General features: G+C 41.5%; 1 protein-coding gene across 1 annotated transcript in view; it reads right to left on the bottom strand.

Annotated features, from left to right (window-relative positions):
- The window catches only part of LOC105276131 (ras-related and estrogen-regulated growth inhibitor), a 38,286-nt gene extending 14,032 nt beyond the window's left edge, over nucleotides 1-24,254 (bottom strand). The window contains exons 1-4 of the mRNA XM_011333503.3: nucleotides 23,690-24,254; nucleotides 19,560-21,146; nucleotides 15,043-15,099; nucleotides 10,497-10,573 (exon numbers count right to left, since the gene is read on the bottom strand). Of these exons, the coding sequence (XP_011331805.1) occupies nucleotides 10,497-10,573; nucleotides 15,043-15,099; nucleotides 19,560-19,620 (195 nt within the window). The 5' untranslated portion in view covers nucleotides 19,621-21,146; nucleotides 23,690-24,254. The remainder of the gene's footprint in view (nucleotides 1-10,496; nucleotides 10,574-15,042; nucleotides 15,100-19,559; nucleotides 21,147-23,689) is intronic.
- Nucleotides 24,255-24,590: the final 336 nt, after the last annotated feature.

Raw genomic sequence — 24,590 nt, 5'->3', positions numbered from 1 at the left:
GAGCGGATCGGGTTGGTCCGAGAGATGAGGCGGTATGATTGATACTTTATTGCGGTCCGCGCACCATTGACCCGTAAAACCATATGTAGATTGTAAGAAATGAGACACGCGAGATGACAACAAAACAAAACGAGATAAGAGACAGGAAGAAAAAGAGAGAAAGGGGGTGGATGGATGAATGGATGGGTGGGAGGAAGGGAAAAAATTAATTCGCCAAAAGTGGAACGTCCGCGCGATTGGAACGAGATGAAGTACGATTGATACTTTATTACGCGGCCCGAGACATTGACCCATATAACGAAATTATAGACTGAATAATCGTATGTAGATTATAAAAATACGACGTACGACCGGTTGCACTAACGTCGATGTCGTTGTTAATCAACTTTCCCTTCTCTATCGAGAGATCGAAATGGATTAATGAGTCGGCTGAAATAAAAAAAAAGGAATACGAAAAGGATATAAAGGGAGAGTGTTGAATCTTTTTCGAACTTTCCTACGACTCTTCCGCGTGTCTGTGTCCGTGCACTTGCCACTTTCGACAACTCGTGTAATTATAAAGCGATTGATCGCTCGATAAACTGATCATCGTGCGGTGGCACGTTATTAACTTAGCAAATGTCGACGAATGAATCTGAGAGACAACCGCAACCGTTTCCATCATTTGAATCGGTGGCTAGCCGAGCCATTATCCAGCCACTTACGAGAAGAGGAAATGGTAAGACGATCAGCTGACGCGAGAATATTTGCGGAGCAACCGCGGAGCCGTTGGTAATGATATAAATCGGCCTTATAAATGGTTTCCGTGGAGCCTTATCTCGCCGGCCGGAGATTTACGTGACGAGGAACAATGCACGATGGAAGTATTAATCGTGGCGGTCGACGAGGTCGAAAGCCAGCCGGAGCCGAGAGCCAGTCAGCAGCCACCTACCCATTTGTTGCTCGACTTCCTACCTACGTGGCCGATTCCACTAGAGAGCGCCTACCTGAACTCCCGTGCCCTTGTTAAGCCGGGTTATTATTATACCCGCATGGAGAACACCTACCGCGATCCTCGTGATCGATATTGCAACGAGAGAGTCTCTCTCTTTCTCTCTCTCTATCTCGGAAGCTGAGCGGAAATTCTATGAAACTTGACTCGAGTCGGGAGCAATCGCTCTCGGTTACTTGCCTCTGTAAAGTTAACACCCTCCTTTGTAATTTCGATACAAGTAAGAGAACTCTAGCTTGTGGGAAAAAATTTCCCCGGATACGTTTCAGACAGACTCCTGACGATCAAGTAAAAGATAGAACTCTGTCAATTATATTAAAATCCCTTTAACGCGATGCGCTAACTTTATCAAGTTTTCTAAACAAGATATTTGCAAAGAAGAGTAAGTAAAACGCTGCGGACAGCCTATCTACCTGACATTTCTTAGGCAAGTAAAGCTAGAGAGTAATGAGCCTGACGTCATTTTATAGATTTTATCAAGCTGTACAAAAAATGATTCAATTTACAATTTATAATATAGGTGGCCAGGTGAAACAGTTTTCCTAATCGAACTTAACGATGACAATTCGTTCGCAGTGAATGGAAACTAGCGCTGGGCACATCTCTGAGATTAATTAAGTCCAGATTCGCGGAGACACGGCATTAGCAGGCAATGACGGCAAGAAACGTCCCAGGCATCCGGAGGGGAGAATTTATAGCTGCTTCTCGAGGGTCTTGCGAGCGTTGCTGAAGGCGCGTGCCACTGTCACTGTGGCCGGTGCCTGTGACAGTCCGCCCGGCGACTGTCTTCGTTGGTAATTGACATCACGAACCGCACGCTTGTCGCGCACACACACACGCACACGTACATCGGGATAGGGACCGGCTGGAGGAGGCTGCAAAAAGAGCTTCGTCGCTTTTCTTTCGACCTGCCGCATGACGCGTGCCTGCGGCGCCATTTTGCACGTCGCTAATTGCCATCGGTGATACCACACGTCGTACGAGCTTTCCAAGAAAAACTGAAAAACGCACGAGAAGAGTAACGATCGGGCGTCAGAACGAGCGTCACCGAATTCCTTCGAAGCTACGTGATATCGTTGGACCGAGTGCTCCGCGAATTCCCTCGACATTGCTGAGGAAAAAATAGCATTGGACTTTCGTCACGCAATAAAAAGATCTGGAATTGATCGCGCCTTCGAGATAAATTTTCGAGGAGTTGGAGGAGGGAGGACGGATTATATGCGAGAAATATATAAGAGGCGGATTTTGCAGACGAACAATTGATCTCTCTTAATTGACGTTGTAGAATTCCTCGATGTAATTTATCTCTTTGCACTGGCACTTGCGTTTCTTCTTCATTAAAAAATTCATTCATGTACCATATGGTTAGTGTAGATTACGGTTTTCCAATCTTCTCGTACTCTCAAATGCAACGTTTTCACGCGCTCAAATGCAACGGTCTCCCACCTTCGATCTTCTTATCGCGCGCTTAATGAGGTGAATCGGGACTGCCCATCGCATTAGAACGGTATTTGTCATTAACACGATGCATAAGACGGTCAAAGGTAGGCATGCTAAACTGGCACGAGCGATTGCAAGCACGTAAACACTCGCGTGAACATAAATGCATTCATAGATGTGGACAACTAGGGACCCAACATTTTCGGTTTCTCACCACGTAAAAGCGAAGATGTCGCATGTGTATCTTTTGTCAAGATAAATGTGTGTATTGTATTTTTATTATGCTTAAATTAAGTACTTATATATACTATTGGGTTGGCCAAAAAGTAATTGCGTTTTTTTTATATAAATAAAAGGCGAATTTTTCATGGGAAACAAAAACTTTATTAAACAATATATTGTCCATTTTGTTTGATTATCTTTTGCCATTTTTCAGGCAACTTCATGATTCCGCGCTCAAAAAAGTTCTTATCTTTTTCAGCAAAAAACAATTCCAACAACGATTTCATATCCTCATCAGCAGTAAAGGTTTTACCATTCAAGGCGTTTTGCAAAGAACGAAACAAATGGTAATCTGATGGTGCCAGGTCTGGCGAATATGGTGGATGTGGTAACATCATGGTAACACATCCCATCCAAGCTGCAACAATTTTTCACGAGTGACCAAACTTGTACGTGGTCTAGCGTTATCATGGGGAAACACAACACCTTTGCGATTCACCAATTCTCGACGTTTCTGTTTGATGGCATCATTTAATTTATCCAGTTGACGACAGTATACGTCTGAATTAATGGTTTGATTCCTTGCAAGCAGCTCAAAATACACAATACCTTTAAAGTCCCACCAGACTGACAGCATAATCTTTCTTTGGTGAATATCTGCTTTTCAAGTGCTTTCAGCAGGTTCATCACGCTTGCTCCACCATCTTTTTCGTTTGACGTTGTTGTAGACGATCCATTTTTCGTCGCCTGTTATCATACGTTTCAAAAATCGATCATCTTCCTCACGTTTCAAAAGAGAATCGCAGATGTCAATACGCTTAGTGAGATGAATTTCTTTCAGCTCATGTGGTACCGAAATATCGAGCTTACTAATGTATCCAAGTCGTTTTGAATGGTTTTCAACACTCGATTTCGATATGTTAAGATTCTCAGCAATCTCTCGTGTCGTTAAACGCCGATTGGAATCGATCAGTGCCTTTATTTTGTCATCATCAATTTCGATTGGCCTTCCTGAGCGTGGTGCATCTTTCACATTAAAATCTCCAGATCGAAATTTAGTAAACCAATTTTGACACTGCCGCAGTTTTAAAGCATCTTCGCCATATACATCAGATAACTTTTTATGAGCTTGCACAGCGTTTTTCCCTTTTTGGAAGTAATAAAACAAAATATGAGGAAAATGTTCTTTTTGATTTTCCATTTTGAAATCGACGGCAAACAAACAATTGTTAACGAAATCGTGTACTTTCTTTTTCTAAAACAAGCTTGAACTGTGAGTTGTTAACCTACACAATGAATTTGCGGTTTAGAATGAAGTTAGTTACATTTCAAGACATGTATGTCCATCTATTGGAAAAAAACGCAATTACTTTTTGGCCAATCCAATAATATTCGAAAATGGCGTACATTTTTTGTTACGTTACTTCTAAATATATCACCCATAATAGTATGAACAATTTACTACTAATTATTATAAGTGCTACGATTATGAGTTAATTTAGCGTGCAGTCGATGAAAATCGGTCACGCTTTGTCTCCGCTTCGTTCGAAATCGTTCGAAGTACTGCTGTATGCATATATATTCGCATTACTGAAAGAGGATTGGACACCATTTACGTCAACTAAATCATACTCAGAAATAACGCACTTTCTGCATAATATGTTTACGATAAAATATCGTTTTTAAACTCAATTTTTTATCAAAATTTGTTTTACCATACACAATCATCCATCAGAGACCTTTCGACAGAATTTACTTTGCAATTACGACTTGCAGCTGACTGGAACGTCAACGTATTATATACAAAAATAAATTTTAACAGCTAGCGACACAAATAATATAGATAACACGTAATAAAATTAAACTAGAGAGACAAAATCGGAACAAATTTGAGCGCTTCCTTATTAGCGGACCCAGATCGCGGGCAGTCTTGCATGGCGCTTATCTGCAAGGACATTTGTACGGTGAATCGGCTTGGTCGGCCGATTTTCAGGCATATCTTAACAGCGATTGGAGGATCGGTATCCGCTACTCGAGCGAGTCCGTACGGGGTGTCTAGTTGAAAAACTGCGAATGGAAGGCGGACGTTGACCACGTGCGCTCAATGGGTTCGTGCACTTTAAGTGCCGGTAGATCGCACCCGGTATCGTTGCATACTCGCGCGCGAACGCACACGTTTCACACGCGGGCCCGACGGGCCCGCGCGGTATCGGGATATCAGGGATGCACGTTACTTAGAAACGTCGGAAACGGATAATTCCGTAGATTAGAGCGCGTTTAGGCGCGGAGCTTATGTGCACTTTAAGCCGCGGCATCTTCGTAACATCCGTTGCAACGCGATTACGTATCATCGAGAGGAGAAGTTCCGCTACGAAGAAAAGAAGCGTTTCACGCTAAATTATAACTTCAAGTTAACGGGAAAAATCAAGAAGGATCGATTTACATGCCTTTCGGCTAGTAGATACACTCGACAGGATGTATCACAAATTAAGTATTAACATTTTTATGCACTTTATGTGCTATGACGCTTTAAGTAAACGTGTTAACGAATGAGAACGATAAATCTAACATTTTTTAAATTATATTAAAACTATATCAAAATTAATTATATTAATAATTATATTTTTTAATTATATTATATTAAAACTTTTTAATATACATATAAGATATATATATTATAAACTATATATTCATTAAATATATATATATGAAAAAAACTGAATATATTTGATGATATTCTTTTATATTAAATTAAGTATCACATGGAAAATTTAGAGCGATTCTGTAGAAAATACTCGTTTTGCCTATTTATATATTCATTATAATAAGAATAAACAGGGAGACAGTATTATAATACTTAGCAAGTTTGTAACAAGATGCGTTCAGGAATGATACAACGACGGTCCCGATAATATTCAGCCGTGGTCGAAATACGAGATATGCCTGTGAATTTACACCCTTTCGCCTTGTGGGGATTAAATATGCTCGAGTGAATGTAATATCGCGGTTAGATATCAGCAAAAGTGAGAGAAATGCTAGGATAATTGGAAAGATTACACCGCGAACGTCCGATGCGTTGTGCATTTTAGTGGCGCGGTCGAGGCCTTAGCTTAACGACAAATTATCGGCTGTTTGTTCTAATACCCGTTGCACGACTTTCAGATAGTCGTATCTGGGTCCCTCTCTAAAGGAACTTGAGAACTTGGTAATTTAAAAGCTTTTGGAACTTGGACGTGCTCGCGTGCTTGAGAATACAAGAATTTGAATATTTAGGAGCTTTGATCCTTGGAAACTTAATAGTATGAAGATCCGGGGATTTGTAATGATACCATATACAGGGTGAGGCACCTAAAACAGACCACCTGAATATCTCGGCTGTTATTGGTGATAGAAAAAAATGTGTCAGACCAAACTTGCATGGTTTCGAGGGACACATAATTTGTTCTAAATAGTTTTTTATTAGGTGGACGCGTAGAGGTCATATGAAGGTCAACTTCGTTTTTTAAAATGGTATGATATGTTTGTTACGTACCATCTAGTAGAGGGTTTGAAGATGCGCACATTGATCTACGGGTCAAAATCATTCAAGGTCACTGAAGGCTAAAAGTTCTAAGTGCTAGAACTTTTTCATTTTTGAGTTTACAGTATTTTCAATAGCAGAGAACTCTAGGCAATATAAAAAATATAGATATCAACAACTCAGAACTTCTCGGAAAAGAAAAAATTTCTAAGGGCTAGAACTTTTTCATTTCTGAATTTACGGTATTTTCAATAGCAGAGAACTCTAGGCAATGTAAAAAATAATGATAACAACGACTCAGAACTTCGCGGAAAAAGAAAAAATTTCTAAGGGCTAGAACTTTTCATTTCTGAGTTTACAGTATTTTTAATAGCAGAGAACTCTAGGCAGTATAAAGTAAATTATTTTCCCTTGTAGTTGGCCTTCAGTGACCTTGAATGATTTTGACCCGTAGATCAATGTGCGCATCTTCAAACGCTCTACTAGATGGTACGTAAAAAAACATATCATACCATTTACAAAAACGAAGTTGACCTTCGTATGACTTCTACGCGTCCACCTAATAAAAAATTATTTAGAACAAATTATGTGTCCCTCGAAACCATGCAAATTTTTGGTCTGACACATTTTTTCTATCACCAATAACAGCCAAGATATTCAGGTGGCCTGTTTTAGGTGCCTCACCCTGTATACATAGGTACGTAAATATATAAATAATTGATTGCACGGAATATTTTTCTATGTTTAACAGCTTTCGTATATTTGCCGAGGTTAAACGTGACTGATCGTCGACGCAATCTAATAGTAGAAATGTCGAGATGGAAACGGTACGCTGCTGGTAAATGTTGCACTCAAGATAAACAGCGGGTTGTCTGGGATTGATTGATTCTGTTGCACGCGAAGAGAAGTTTCACGGAGATTTACGAACAGCGAAGGGATCGATCTAAAAAATCTCGGTCACAATGGAATCTCACACATCGGACGTGATATATTGGTACAAAGGATTTAGCAAAGTGTCCACTCTGACGGTACATTTAACGATACCCTTCGTTTATACCCGGAATCGTGTCACTTTCTGTACCACTGCCACACTAATCCACATCGATATCAATCTTTCTAGATCCCGTGTAACAACATTTCTAGAATTTCCTTACTAAAATTATAAATTTCTAAAATGTTTCTGATTCCATTCAAAAATCAAAATTTCTAAAAAAATTCAAAGTCCTCTAAAAATGTAAATATCTTAAGACCTGTACATGTAGAAAATGTACTTTAGAAATTAGATAAAGTATAACAAAACTATTTATTTGAAATATAAATAAGTACAAAGCTTGCTAACCATATAAGAGCTATTTAAAAATATAGAGTTTATGATACTTAATCAAGAAAAGCTTTTATATTTAAATTATTTATTGAAATACGTTTCAGAATCCTAATAGTCGTAGCAAGTAGAACAACGTTCACGAAACATAATTTTATGCGCGTACATACAAATCGCTAACATCGTACTTCCGCTGTTCCAGATTATTTATTGTATCCACATGGTAACGGTGCATGCATCCTTACGCGTTCTACGTACAAGGTTCTCTAAATGGACGAGCATTGTTTGCAGGCAAGTCGTGCAGTGACGGTTAATGTTGTACTAGTGCCAAAAGGAAGTAATTTAAATACTTGTAGCTTGTGATTAGAAATTAAACCAAGAAATGAAGAAATAGAATTAACACTCAATAATTCTAGAAACAAAATACATGTTTAAAATTAATGTAATATAAAACTTTTATAGTATTCACCAATTTAAAACAACAATCTGGTAGCCTAAAGTAATTATCTCAACGTAAAATGTTCAAACATTTAAAATCAAATTAGCATGAAAACGAAAAATATAAAAGCTTATAGGTCTCATAACTTAAAATTCTCGAAATTGTGAAATCCAAATGAATCGTAGAATTCAAAGATTCGCATCTAGCATGTTATACTGCGGATCACGATTCGCATCCTTTTAGCGACAGGTGCAAACATTCGGGGAGCAGTGCAAAAAAGGAAGCCGGTAATTGTGAGCCTCGGGTAGAAAAACCAGTTTGCTAAAAACAACCCGGGCCTGATCGAGTCTCGTTGCGGGGCTACCGAATAACCAACGGGTGTCGGTGTAGTAACGCGCGTGTAAGCAGCTCGTGAGAAGCGGCTTTTGAAAATCCGCTTTAAAAATGTCTCTTAAGAGAGCTTTGTCGTAGAATTTACGTCTTGCTGCCTGGTAGAATAAGTCAGGCTCAAATATTTTGATTTCGTCTAAGTGATAAATATCACTAAATAATTATTTCAGTGTAAATTACTTTCATACATAATTAGGAAAGTAGATTGTTTATATATTTAGATTATTTTCTTATATAGTATCGCAATGTGATAATGAAATCGTATGATCAATCATGATATGTAACGGTAAAATTATCCGATATTGAAAGTTCGCTCTTTAGTTCGCGTTTAACTCTAATGTAATAAACGCATGCAGCTGTTTTGCCATGTTGAAAAGGCGCCAGAGAGTCGCAATACTTGAACTTATGCAGGAAATACTTTCTATGAATGAACTTTCTCACCGCTCTTCGAACAGAAGAATACAGTTAAATGCCAAAACGAATCGGAGCCGAAGGAAGACCAAAAATAAATTGTGACTTATTCTCCTGTCGTATAAGATTCCATCCGTGCTATTATCAAATTACAAGGAAATTGCCATCTTAAGAGTGTAAGAATTTATCTTCTTACGACCTGCAAACATGGGAACATGAGAAACTTATAATTCTTAAAAATACGAAATTTCGGAAATCTCGAGAATTAAGGCACTCGAGAGTTTTAGAATTTGAAACTTTGGAACTTTTCGTGGATTGAAAATTTGTCTAAAAATTTTATCGATTTTCAGGAAGGTTTAAAAATCAAAGAAAAGAGATTAATTTATCATCATGCTTGTTTTCGTTGTTTATGTTCTAATCTACGTATGGCAATTTTTCGGAAAAGAGAACAATGCTTCATTCGACGTACTAAAGCGACCTCCCTGGAATTCGAACATGCGCTATAGCTGCGACAGGTGAAGCCACGTGATGTTTGTGCAGTCGTACTCGCAATCGCCTAGATTCGAATTTAAAGGCGATCGTTATTCAATTCAAATACGCGGCTAACGGACCGGCTCGCAGGATTTCCGCCTCGACTCGACGTTCGTTACCGTGTTCTAGAAGAATCGGGTTAGGAAAGGTCAGGTAGAGACCTGGTGCCGACCGTCCGCGGGAAGGTTCGAAGCTAACGATAATTTTTATTAGAGAAAGCATGAAAAGTAAGTATGCATAAGTAGCACGTATACTAAAAAGTAAAAAAAATATTATATTATATATACTATAAATACAACAATATATTATTTTAATTAAATATACAACCAGAATCACCGGAATAAATAAAAAACGAGTGTGCTAAATGTGATATACTATCCGTTGAAAATAGTGTCTATCGTCCGTTAAATTTTCCAGCGTTTTATTCAAACTATAGGATTAAATTTATTTTTTTTTAAATCTGCTAAAGTCTTTAAACCAATTTTTACGGATACTATAAGAACGTACACATTAAGTATTTGGGACTACAGATACATCGGAATAACGTCCGTGCAAATCACGAACCGCTCGTTAGTTTGCCAACGTATGACGGACGTGGGCCTTAAGGGCTGCGGGGCTCTTGGGAGGACTTCGTTGAAAGAAGATATATTTAGACGAGGCCCTTGAACGACTCTGCCTCACGTCGCGAGGCAAATTCATCTTGAAAACGCACGCAGTAGCTTTCGCAGACCGCAAGGATGAAAGGCTCACGAAAGGACGCAAACGTACAGGATACCGTTGCACAGATGCATTATTTATTACCCTCGTAACGAAAGCGCACGCAGGCAAGCGTAATTCAGATAAGTAAATCAATCTGTCAAATCAGTTTGCCATTAAAAACGATCATTCACGGTACAACACGATAGAAAGTACATCCCTTATGATTACGGCTATAGTAATCATTTTACAATAAAAGTCTAAACTCTTTCGACATGATAAAAATAAGAACGTCTTTAGCAATACTAGATACACATGCAATATTGGATTTTTAGTTTAACTTTTCATATCCGCAAAATTTTTTCAAGCCTCTTAACAATTTGTTTCGACAATTGTTTTGATAGCATCCAAAGGATTTCTAAATATCTCGAATCATTTTATCCCCTCACATAATCTAAGAGCAATTATTTTTGTAACACTTGTATTATAATTCAATTCGTCGATGAAATAATATGTGATCGTAATACAAACTTACCTCGCACCTGGAGGTGTCCAGTATCTCGACCTCCGTCGTCACATTATCAATGGTGACGCTGTGTCGATAGAGAAAATCTGCAATAAATAAACAATTATGGAGTTATTATCATTATTTTTCGCTTTGATTACATAGAACGCAAAATAAGTGAAAAACGAACGAGATAATATTTCTTAATCGGTGTTACTTCGACGATATTTCGATCTCTTTGAAAACGTTTACACGACATTTTCCCAAGGATAGAAAACGCGGCTAATGCGCGAAAGTGGCGGAGCAGTTAGTAATGACAATTCCAATTAGTTACGCTGACACTCACTGCTATGTCATTACGATCATTGACAATGACACGTGACTTTCGCTAGAAATTTGCGAAGAAAAAGGAATAGCTGCAGTAAGAGTGTTACATTTTAGATCATTACAAATTCGCAATGTATGTATATCGCTATCTTAACGCGTATGATATATGTGTACATGAAACTTTCAATGCTTATACTTTTATATCTTTAGATTCGTAAATTATCGAATCTTCAGATATAATATTAGACCTGTATTAAGAACTGTAAGATTCCACATTTTTAAATGTCTATATCTTTACAATTTCAGATTTTCAAGTATTTAAGTTTCTAAGTTGCATACTTTGTGCTCCTTAAAGTTCTTTACTAAGCTGTTAAATTTGTAGTTCATAGCTTTGATAAAGAAGATGAAAAAGGGAAAGCTCGTATTTCTCAAAGTTGATTAAACCGCTCGAGAAGCACGTGCCGAAGGAGAAGAGAAGAAGGAGGGAAGACGCGGAAGAGTATGCTGAACACAGTAGCCCTAACAGGATAGGTGCAATAAATAAAGGATGAATAAACTCATAAACACCTCGTAGTGTCGGCAGCGAAGTGTCACAGACAAGCAAATAAGGATCGTTATATTAGCGGCCGTTACGCTCGAGAAAGTTTTATTACCGGACAATGCTGATGGAGAAACGATTTGACCAAGCGTTGCGACAGAAAATTCATTGCATCCTCCCGTGGAAGAAATATCGACATGCGGAAAAAAGGACTTCTAAGACCGTGAGGCGTAGTTCGAGCGCCGTGTACAAGGCGCAAAGATTTCATCTACGCTTGTAGGAAAGAAATCGCGAGCAATCTAGGTAAGTAGAGATAATTATGTCTATAATATAGAATTTAACAAACAAGTATCTCGCAGATCAGATAGGTATATCAAAATCTAAGAATCTAGTTATAATACTTAAACGTCGGGAGAAATTTTGCACATCGAACGGTATAGAAAGTTGAATCTTTGACGAGGAATTTTGATGAGCGCACAAAATCCAATTTATAAGAAATTAGAATAGTAAGAACGGATAGCTTTCAGGAGGAACAAAAGAGAATTGCGCGACACGCTTTCAATGGATATGCTTCGGAATGTAGGTAACTGTCATCGATCGGATTTGGCTTTTGCCAGAGATCCATCTCTGGTACGTGATCTATCTAAGGATCTATCGAACGATCGAGATGCACGATGCAATCTTCTCCGCGTGCGAATAAAGTACGTTCCCATCCGTGCGCGCACAGGAGAAGATCGACAATGCAACGAGACTCGCTTTCTAAATCATTGCCTAGAATTATTCCACGCAAGGAGAGATTTGCATTGTTAATCGAGATCGAAATAATAACAAGCGCGCACACGGTGCATCGTGGCGAGAGATGAAAAGGACCGATTATCCCTGAGTCCCGTAAAACGGCGATGTGCGCTCGTACGAGCGTCTTGTAATCGGAATTGCCGAGGAAGATCATCCTCGATCTTCCCTCGAGAGATCAAATTTAAATTATGCGGTGGACGCTAATAATAAGTGATCATTTTGAAAGTATCGTCGCGCTGTCGTCGTACCCAGATTCGTAGATGTACATACAATCTTTTCGCATGGATCTGGTGAACAAAGTTAACTAGATCTGTATGCTCAGTGATCTTTCTGTTCTTAGCTTATACTTATTTCATATATAACCTAGTTATTTTTAAATTATTATAGTTTTCAGAGTTTTGCATCTTATATCTCTTATTTTATAATTTATTCTGAAATTTCTAAAGACATCCGTATCAAATTTTAATAAGTATATTTATTATCTTTAATTTAATATATATTTGTTATATATAATTTTCCGTCCAAATATTGTGTAATCCACTAAGAATTCAATGTCAAGATAGTTTCTTACTTGTAAATTTATTAGTATTTTTAGACTATAATAAACGCAAACTAAATTTTATTAATATATTGCAGAGTTTTTCCGCGATTTGTTTGCCACATCACCCACACGGACTAACCGAAGGAAATCAATGGCCCCGCTTTCACCGTTCGAGGGCGTTTTCTTCGGAAAAGTGATTCTCCAACGACTGGGAACGAAAGTGTGCGCGATAATCCGTGCACGAGTCGCGCACACAAAGTGTCGACACATTTTCGATTCGTTTCACATGAGATGCGCCGAGAGAGAAGATATGCAATGGCAAATTGTACGCGATCGTGTCGTGAATGCCATCTTAATTTTGGCCAATTGGTCAAAATAATCCTTCAGTTTGGAAGAACGCCAGCGTTCTTGAGTTACATAAAGCAAATTAAAAGACTCAATGTTTCAGTGTCTCAAAGTACCAAAATACAAAGAGGGAGAACATGCATGCCAAAGAATGCCAACATTCTGAGAAGCTTTGACTGCCAATACTGCAGAGTAAAGTTTCTTAGAAAGATTTTTTCGAAAACGTAAAAACTAAGAAATATTTTGTTATCTATATTATATTTTATTTATACGAAGAGATAATTGATACCTCTTAAAGCAATTTTCCAAAACTATTTTAAAATTCTGACTCTCTTAAAGAAAATCTATTATAAGATCTTCTTTATGCATTACGTCGCGTCTACAATGCAATTTTTTACCTATCGCCATTCTTATCGTTTTTTAGCGATCCTCAATGAACGGCGATTGGATCTTAGCGCCTACGGCGTCATCTTTGAGGATCGATTGAGCGATTATCCCTTCTCTTAACTCTGAGCGAGGGGGACACGCGAGATTATCCGCTTCCTGGTTACGATCAACAGTGATTATCCATCATTTTCCCAGGAAATTAATTAATATAGTAGGAGAGAGCACTCGGCGCGCCGGCACCCTTCCACTTTCGTTCGGTATTATCGATCGCGGTTAGATCGATCGGGATCAAGATTGATTTCGACTGCCAGTTATACACGAGAGAAATTCGATAAATCGATGATTGCACTATTGTGCCGGGAAGCTTTCCGCACGTTACGTAGATGCAGTTGCGAGGAAAGTAAAGAGAAATTTCCTGCGGATTGACTGAAGACTTATAATTTCGTACTATGAAATTTGTATTTTCCGCATCGAACAGTATTCGAAAGCACTCATTTGATCAAGCTGAATCTTATTACGTTTTCATTAACCAAATTCATCTTAATATGTATGCTGAAATAGACATTCGCTCAAAAATGTGTCAATCAGTGAAACATTCTAAAGATTTTCGATAAAATACTATAATAATCAATATGAAGTGAATTTTCTTTGGAAAGAGGACACTCAAGCTTGAGCGTGATTCTATTTAGGTACGCGTTCTCCAACGCCAATTGTAACTTGTAATCTTCACTAATATAGTAAATTTGCGTATTTCGTATTATATATCTGCTCTACAGTCATCGTTACAATGTCCCCATAATTAGCAGGATCACGATAAAGTGATGTGGAATTCGCATATCGGATGCTAGCGGATGGACGAGGATGCAGCTGGCGCAGCCATAGGTGTCACAAAAATACGAGCGGTCGGCGGTTCAGGGTTAAGGGGACAATACTTCATGGATTTTTCCAGGTGGCTCGGATATCCGCGAAACTCGCCGTCGTAGCTTATACGTCCGCGGGCGTGCACGGCAATTATTATGGCGAAGTAGCCTGCATGAGTTATGGGAGAGATCTGCATTCTGCGGGCCCTCCCCATAGGCTCTATTTCATATCGAGTGTTTAAATCTCCGCCCTCCTCGGGTCCAGTGGTATTTGTTGCGTCTCCCTTTCTCTCTTTCTCTCTCTTTTTCTTTCCTCCTCACTCTATCTCTAAACCACGCTGCACCTTCCCTCCACCTCTTACCCACCCTCGATATCTCGTGGATATTTCTGTGACCGCTAGAATGCCCTCGGGACGTAGCTCGCGAGGCGCCATGATTAAGATTTTTCACGGTTACCCTTGAATTAGAGTCCGGTTTTAAACGCGAGAATATTTCACGGTGGATTTTTTTCGTCGCGGCCCGCCGGAGCGCGCGAGGAAACTGATCGAGATTTAGATTCATGTTTTTGTACTCGGGGTGAGCATTTCGCGCGCGAGCCGGTGCCGCCCCTCGGAAGATAAGTCGATAGCGACGAAGAAAGACGCTCAGATAGGAACGGATAGGAACGGGACGTTCATTTCGAACGTGATGCCTCAGAAATCAGGAGCAAATGAACGTGATTATCCGCGTTCTATATTGGCAATTACACCCAAGGAAAAAATCGGCTAATGAAGAAACACTTACCACTGGTCGAGCTGTACTCGCCAATGTATCGCCTCGTCAAGTACCGCACAACCACGGCTGCAACAGAAAGAGAAAAGGATCGATTAGTCTCACGAACGATCTCGCGAATAATTGCGCAGTGATCTTGATTTAACGTACGTGGAATCGTAATTCTAAATAATCCGATTAAAAAGTCATGTTTATTCTTAAGCTGGTCTTCAGCTGGTGCGCGCGTAGGTGTTGAAACGCCATTAACTCATTGCAACGGCCGTTAATAAAGAAACCATAAATATCGGAACGGGTTCCCCCCGGGGGTTGCCGATAAATTTCTTGCTTCATAAATTTCGTTTCGTTGCACCGCGAAACGCGGCCTAGGATTCATATCGACGACGTTCCTCGCATCGTCATCGTCGTTCGGCCCTCAGAAGACTTATCGAGTACATAGATTCGTGCCGCTTCGTACTCGTAGGTACACCGTTTATAAATCTGTCGTCGAGTTCAGCCCGGCGACGACGACGACGACGATGACGATGGGGAGCGGGGAAATATCACGAAGAGAAGAGGAGACGAGACTTGGAGACACGAGCAGAAACGGAATATAGAGCTTCATTCGTGAGCTATTTGCTGAGATGAGAGATACAGTGCATATCTTCGAAATATCCCTGCGCAGCTGGACGACAATATTTCACCGGCGTTTCAACACGCGATTGCGAAAAGCCAATGGATCAATGAGAATTAGTCTTTTCAAGTGAAAGATTCATACTTTCAAAACATACATCATTAATAACGTGCAGATCGTGAGCGTATTTTACATCAAGTTCTGTCTAAAAGATGCCTGGATATTTTAAAGATCGGAAAGATGTCTCTACATTATTGTCTCTTAAACATTTAGCCATCTACATAAAATTGTCCAATTGTTGAACAAAAATACGCATTTATTGCACTTTGTTCAAAAAGTCGATTAATCAACATACTCGGCTGACAACGCGTTACATTCTTAATTGATTACAAGTAAGAGATCTTTTCTCTGACAGATCGAATTTTCAACGGTCCAGGCAAAGATGAATCATTACAGCAACGTGCCAAGCGGCCCACGTAATCGGGCGGAGACCCAATCCCCCTTAAAAAATGACCGTCATCAAACTGAGACGGCGTTAGGCGTAATCCTATACACGCCGCGCGAATCGGAGTCTGTGGAGTAATTGATGTGGACACGAGAATGTTGCTTGCAATGCCTAATAGTCCCAACAGCGATCTGTGCCAAGCGCGCGGGGCCTAATGGAAGCACGCTCTCCGTCACGTCGAAGTCCAAACGCGACGGAAACCCGACACTCGTGCCAGATGCAGGGCGTTTATAAAGTTCTTATCTTCGTACAGTCAACTCGGCCGAGTGTGACAATACGGCGGGCTCGGCACTGGCGTATTTACGACGGATAAAAGTAACGGACGGCCCGCCAAGAGTGCGAGACACTCCTGTGGCAGATACGTTTCGCGACGGTCAACTGTGACAAAACCCGCGAAAAAGAAGACATTACGAGAAGAAGATAATCCGAGATCAAATTAGCGTGAGCACGAGGAGAGCAAAAAGGAGAGGGATCCACCACAATAGCGCCGTGAAATGGCAGCAATCCAAAAAGTGGCAATCAACCTCTGGAGGGAAGAGAAGATCTTTCGATCGATTGCGCAAGTGGCTCCGCACAAAATGAAGAAGAGAAAAAAACCAGCGAGAGAAGAGGGGGGCAAGAAGCGAGCAGGAAGAAGAAGAGAACGAAGAAGAATAAGAAGAGGGAAGCCGATTAAGTCACCTGCGGAGAATTGTGTGTAATGTGGAAGATGCAACGGTACGAGCAAAACGCAGCCATTCGCGGTGCCATTCGCCGACGTGCGATGGTTGCCAGCGCGGGGTTCTATAGATAGATCGTTGGAGGATAAGCCGCTTGGTGGACGTAAGAAAATAGTAATTACGGCCACGATCGCTGTGGATAAGGGGAACAGAGAGAAAGACAGAAAGAGAGAGGGAGAAGGAGACGGAGGATATAAAAGGATCGGGATGGCGCGGCGCGACCAACCAAGCGCATCCTCTTGTCTCGTTGAAGTTTCCTTTCTGCTCCGAACACTCAAGGCGATCCTTTGCCGGAAGAAATTCTCTTCGCCCACATACCGGCAGGTTAAAATTACCGAGTACTTAAATAGATCGATTAATTTCACATTCGATAATTAACTTTTTTACTCCTGTTTTAGCATTTAATCTTCTATTTACGGTACACAGAGACGATTATCTCGAGTGGCGTAAATTTTATAAAAATATGCAAAAGATAGATGTTTTGAGAATTTATTATCTCGTAAAAAAAGTGAAAGAGTTAATGCAAAAGAAACGTTTCTTTAATGAAAATACCAGGAAATGTAATCCCCATAAAAAGCGTGATTACGTTGTGATTTAGTGTAGAAAGTTTAATATTTTAACTATCCGCGTAAATCTTCACGCGAGATATTAAGAAGATAATAAAAGCTACAGATTGATCATGCAAGAAAGAAACTCATTGAAGCACGAGTTCCACGAGCTATTATTCTTTTTCTGTCTGTACGCTTTTCTTGTGACACGGTAATAAAGCAAGTCGTTTAGGCCAAATGAATTTATGAACACATCTCGGCTCTCTTGGTAGCGGACCGTCAATTGCCTCTTCAATGAGCGTTAACGCAGATAAATGGCTGTAGATAACAATCTTGCGTTCTTCACGAGACTACGATTCTTTTTACGATTCTTCGCGGTTAGCGCAATTTTCGCAAAAATCACTGTTGAAAACCCGTAATGTAATCGGAGACGTCCAGTTCGAAATTTATTGCATTCGACATATTATCGATATCCTTGTAACAAGTTGTACGCAAATAACCAATGTAGCAACAACCGCAGTTCTAAATTAAACGTTTAATTCTATTCCAGGTAGCATTCTCGTTTCCTTTATTGAGGAGCAGACAAACTTGGATTATTTAGTATGTTCAACAACGTTCTTTCGGATCACCGTGTATATCGAGTGAAGGTGCGATAAGGGAAGGAGGAATGTTACTGCGTAAACTCGGAATCCAGGGACGAACACCACGGGTAACAGGACGGATGTATCGGATGTCCAGATCTCGCAACCTGCCGTTGCAACCGTGCGAGATTTTTCGTGGCCTGGCGCGACCCCCTCTTCCGCTCAAGAGGAGTATATATCCGATAACGTTCATGGAGGTCCTTATTATACGCAGCAGGATCCCACGGAAGACTTTTAAGGATTCTCTCCCGTTAAGACATCCCTCTTCCCATGGATGGTGGCGCCGCATAATGATACCACGTTTCCGTTGCAAAAACTGGAGTGAATGACATTGTCGCATGTTTAATCGCGATCACGATCGTACTCGACGCTGCAACGTGCGAAGAATACTAATGTGTTGCAATCAAGTATACTAACACAGGGAAATTGTAGTAATACGAGCTAATTTCTCAAGAACATCCAAAAGAGCGCGCAAATTTAAGGAGAAATTTCGGCTGACAAAAACGTTTTAAATTCTACAAATTCGAGAATGCTGGATCTCATAGCAATCTTAGAAAAACTCAATGAAGCTCTTAAGGACGCAAAACTCCAGGGATGCACAGGCTTGAGGAATAATAACAATTCAGAACCTCAGCGTAGACGTAACGATTCAAGGATGCACAATACGGGCGAACAGAAAGACGGAGGGAAGATTTAGATGAGAATAAAATAAAATAAAACGGAGAATACGCTTTATTAAGGTGGCCGGTCCTAGCAGTTATTAATAGGATTTATTCGAGGTCGGCGAACCGCCTTATCGCCGTTCGTTTGCTCGCTTTGTATGCGTCGCGCGACTGTCGGGTTAACTAATGCAACGTATTATTCCACGGACTCTGCGTATCCATCTTAACGGCACTTTCATTCAATGCGTCCCGTCGGTGCGCTATTAGACAACGCGCAGAAATTACACGCTGTACGGCGACGCGATATTAGTATCGTCCACCATAATGAACGTCCTTCCGACGTGATTCAATATTTCACATCGTTGCGCCATAATTAACCCGCGCGTTTTTTCTCGCGAGATTTATTATTTATTATTCGACCGCGAGCGCGCAAATTAATATCAGTTTCGACGCGACATCAGCAGAACCGTATCTTCAAATTCTGCAGAAGTCGATATTTCATAAACGTATTCTGCAATCCACTTCGTACCGCAGTCGGATTTAGCACGAAGCTAATGTGCTAACTTTCCTCTCTGGTTGCAGGTCACAAAATACAGAGAGATATTTCGTATGGTTCGAATTACATCCTAAATAAATGCAAGTTTTTTGTAAAATAATCCAAAATCAGTTTAATCGCTTAAGTTAATTTAGTTAATGCAATCACTTTCTTTTCTCGGTATTGGAATTCTGAGAATGGCGTTGATAAGGGAAATAACAAGAACAAACACGAGGAATTATCTGTGAAGACCAAGACCAAGTGGGAGACCAAGATGGCATAAAAGTGTGATAAGATGAGGGGATTCACCTGACTTGCCGACTCTGGGGCCGCCGAGGACGACCACCTTGATCCTATTTACGTTTGTCATCAGCTGCGTGGGTTAAGTGTCATTCGGGCTGGCATCACACATCGCCTGCGCGCCGGATGCACCAATTACATCACTTTGCACTTTACGCGGCACGCACATCCAGGTCCTCGTCAAGACACTGACCCACTCATGCACGCGGAAGGGCCGATGTCCCTCCCGAGCCCTCGCGACAGTCGCAATGCACTTACGGAACTATTGCTGTACCAGCGGATCGATCATCTCAAGTCATCACTTCTTCGCGATGGCACGGTGATGTAAAGAATCATCAAATTGAGCAATGTTTCATTAAATTTTGTCCTTAATAACTCGAACGATACTTGGCTCCACTTCTTCGTTGTTTTGCTGGTACGTTGTACTAGTTATCGGTTTGAATCTTTAATTCCTCGGCGATCAAACCTCAGAACTGATGAGCAATGTCGACTTAAGATCTTTTCAAAACAATAAAAGGTTGATAAAAGTAGTCACAATCTATCGTTGATGGTGAAGCTGATCTTCCTTGGTGTCCACTTCGGCCAGACATTTGCTTCAAGGATGAAATAACCATCAACTAATTGATTTATTAATTCTCAATGGATTCATAAAAATTGTGATGTGAACGGCTAGTCAACGTTCTCCAACTGACGAGCGAATGTAACCACAGCGCCAGTAGTCCGGTATGCTCGAGCTATTCCCTGTGCGAGAACTTTAATGGCGCGATAAAACTCGTTGAGTAACACAGCCCCTTTTTCAGCCACGCGACGACGACGACGACGATGTCGATCTTGCGAAACTCCGTGCTGCAGTGATTCACATTGAGAACCGCGGATTTGAATCGGATCGAGGATTGCGTGAAACAGCCGCCATTCGTTGCAATTGCCACCTCACGTCCTTCGTCTAGGGATCGCAAAGCTGTCTTCTCGTCGAGCGCTCGGAAGGCGATATTTATTTGCGGACGCGATTGCCGCTATCTTATCAGAATCTCAAAGACAATCACAACGACGCAGTCCCACCCGACGCAGTTTCGTTCGTTCGTCTCGTCTTTCTGTCCCGCCAACAAAGGACTATCAAAGGAAGAGCACTACGCTATGGATGATATGGTTTCTCGTGCAATTGATAATTACATCAAATGTACATCGATCAATTACGCTCCACTTACAATTCAATTGTATTCAAGACAGCGACGATGCCAATACGATGCAACTCGCGATATTTATTTTTACAGTTGGACACCGAGAATTTCAGCCGTGATCCGCGACTGTCAACTCGTTCTCTCTCTTTCCTAATGAGCGTCAATATCTCATTGCTTTGCACGCTAATTAACTATCTCTCAGCCTCTGTTTATGACACAAGAGCATGTAGGAAGCGTCCGCTTCCTCTTCTTCCTTGCCGGTTCCCGTTTTCCTTCGTCCCTCCGCTGCTTTTTATTTCACCGGATATCGAGCCGGATAGCCCGCTCGTGCCTCCTTGTGTGATGGCTGGTTCCCTCGTTCGCACCTCGGAAGAAAGAGCAGCTTTCGAGCCCGACTCGCTCGTCCCGCGACGCTACGCTGCGAATAACAACACAAGCAGCGATTCGAGAAATGCCGTCTCTCTGGTTCCATTTATAACGGGTCGTCGGCCTTCCCCTGCGTCTTCTAGCTTGGCGCCGCCGACACGTCGGCGATTACGAAAAAAAGACAGGCACGCACGCGCGCATACGTACGTACACCGGCAAACGCGCGCTCGCCACGCACTCGACTCGCACGCGTTCTCGGATCGCTCGCTCGCGCGTGTAGAAGCGATGGTAGACGATTACTACGAGAAAAGTAGGATGCATTCATCCCCGTGGCGACGTGCGGACTTTTGTTTCAATACGCGAACGTTTTTCTTGATACCGTGAACTTGATTTTGAGTCTCCGTCGAGTCGCGAGGAATTTGATTAAAAGATCGAGTTACTTCGTTTCGTGCGCGTGATTTTCTTGTGTTTACCTACGTTAAACTGGAGCATTTCATCATTTTGTCTTCTTTATATGGTTGTATTAACGAAGAAAGTATTTTCGGGAGGAAGAGACTATTACACGAGTAATTCTAAAAAGTTCCACTTTGTGATATTTTTGATTGATGGCGGAATAATAAGAACTTCCTAAATGCTTCGCGATACGCTTAATCAGAATCGAAAGTCTAGGCAATCATTAATACGACAAACAAACACGGTATAACGGAAAAATAATTGAGCGAAAGCAATTAACATAGCAGAAAATAATTGACGTAATAAAAGCAACAATTAATATAATGACAGAGTAATAGATATAACGGGGGGAAGGACGCCGATTGGTGTAACGGGGGAATAATTAATACCGCGAGGAGCTGCAAAGCGCGCGAGAAATGCATAAAGTTCTCTGTCAGAAATCGCGAAGTCGCCGTTCGCTTCTCGCTCTCGGCTCTCCTACGCTTTAAATGATATCTAGATTAGATAACGCATTCCGTATCACGTATTAAACCTCATTATCTCCCAGAGTGCACTGCGGGACGATGTTATTCACGCAAGATTGTTGTAATTCAACCTTATCGCGAAACACGTCACAATGTTGGACAACAAAGCGCGACTGTGAATTGCAACACGTGCTAAATTAAATTAAAAGCGAGTGGAACACAAATCGCGACTCTGATAACAAATTCGGTTAATAAAGTCGCACTCGAATTAACTAGTAGCGAACTTTCGATAAATTTATTCTGTATCGCAAAGCGATTGCGAAGATCAAATTCAATGAACCAATGAGACATAAAAATAAGACGGAAACTTTTTAATCAAACTTATCGCATCTGATCCGGTAAAACGCGATTCACTAAAACGATAAAACGTGACTATAACACGTTTCAACGGTATCAATGTTTATTGATCGCGATCATGCATTTGCGAAAAAATTACGTTTCAGCATTTTCAACAGACAACAAATATGGAGTCATTGATGACCGTCTGCTGCAAAAATATATGTTGCACATACCCGGAGCGCTTTTATAATGAAATTATTGTTTATTTCGCGCATATTTTATGTTATAAAATTACACTCCATTTTGAGCATCTCTAAATTCGTCTCTTTTCGTAGGAAATTATCCGTAGAATATAATATTCCGTACTGAAGCTCTAGAGTCAACCAATTTTAACCAAGTCATCTCAAATTAAATCAAATATACGGACAATGTTTAACCGAGTGGAATATTCGTCAAGCGAAATGACATTTTCTAGTACGAGCTCGGCTTAATTAATTCAATCCAATTCCGAATTATGGCATTTCGCCGTCACCGCGCTCCGTGATCGATTACACGTTCTATTTCGGGTTTCGTATCCACTTAAATTTCGGCACGTGTCACGGATGTGTTTCTACGTGTCTCGTCAGCTGCGCAAGTGAAAATCAACTCGCTACTCGTGATAGAAGAGCGTAATAGGAAACCGCGTATCGGTTTCCTCGCGCGGAGCCAGTTCACGATGTGCAGATGCGTCGATTGTTTATTTTTAAACGAATTGATTCTCTCCAGAGGATAATTGCGATGTTCCACGCCCGCATCTTCCAAAGATTCTCTCAATTAGCTCCGATTCTATCAACGTCTATTAGCAATGAACGTAATCAACTCAACTGCCTGTCAGTACGTATATTATAGCGATTTAAGAGACCGAAAGATACCAAAAGATCGAAGAGATAAACGAAAGAGATGACTAGATCAAACTCCACAGTGACAATTTACGCTAAAAAGATTAATCTTCAACTGCTTCGTCCAGATCGAAAACGTATTCGCGTATGCGATTTCAATTGACGCGTCCAAAGTTTTTGTGCGAATTGGTTCTGTCGATTAGCAGCGATCGCGAATTGCGTTAGTCACGTCGAGGAAGGCCGACGATCCGTGGATTAAGTAATACGTTACGACTTGTCGAGCATTCACCAAGACACTTCAGGTAGCTGCACACGGTATGTTGGATTAATGAAGCTCCAACGCGTTTTAACGAGAGAACTAAGTTTTTATAATTATCTTGAATTTTCAGGTGACATCTTTAATCCTCGACTACACCGCGCACTGAAATCTCTTGGCGAAGTTTGCCGGACGGGATAATTACCTGGTACCTCAACGGTTGCGACACTTGTGCAATGACAATCGGAATCTGGCTACTGTAATTCGCCGAACAGACTACAACTCGTCAGTTGCAGCTGTGCTACCGAGGCGAGATAAATGTTTAAAAGTTCAGAATGCGACGACACTGATCGTGAGAAACGAGCCGCTACTAGCTGCTCGTCAGGCACTGCTCGATTCGATTATAATTCCTGGATCACATCTCGGTACTCTCGAGATTCGTACTGCGTCGAGCACGTTAGCTCACACTCGAGAACGACACGATGATCCCGAAAGGAATACACAACCGCCGGAGCACACAACTCCGAAATCCCTCGCTAAAAAAAGAGTGCAGCCTTCCGGTGGAGGGACTCGCGACTCGCTCACGATGCTTACGAAGCGAATTTCGGGCAACGGAACGACGAATGCACCGCGCGCGAAGCGTGCACTTGACGGCAAGGGAGAACGAATGGGTCGTGCGTGCACGCGAAAGAGAGAGACAGAGAGTAAAACGCGCGTCTCCTCCGTGTACCACGCTCTCCACTCTCAGCGAGCGCTCGCCGGCGAATGCGCGACGCTCGCGGCCGCCTCGTCTAATATGCACTTGGCCGCGCTCGCTCGCTCGCTCGCTCGCTCACCGGGACCGGCACGGCGACGACCCGATGATGACGATGACGACGACGACGACTGCACACCTCCTTCGTCCGCCGTGTACTGCCGCGCGTTGCGTTGCGGCGAGCCACACTACAAGCCGACTGCCGTGTTAACAGGTAAGCGTGCGCGCGGACCGAGCGCCGGTGCACGAGCGCGTGTCCGCGAGAGGAGAGGAGGCTGTTGGAAAAGGGAGATCCTGCTCTCCCGCGCGCGCGATGCGGGGATGCGAGATGCGGTGTCGACGAAGGTGGAAA

Source organism: Ooceraea biroi, chromosome 6, assembly GCF_003672135.1.
Source record: "Ooceraea biroi isolate clonal line C1 chromosome 6, Obir_v5.4, whole genome shotgun sequence".
NCBI classification, from domain to species: domain Eukaryota; kingdom Metazoa; phylum Arthropoda; class Insecta; order Hymenoptera; family Formicidae; genus Ooceraea; species Ooceraea biroi.
The sequence above is the reverse complement of the archived record's forward strand: the minus strand, read 5'-3'. Positions and strand labels throughout refer to the sequence as shown.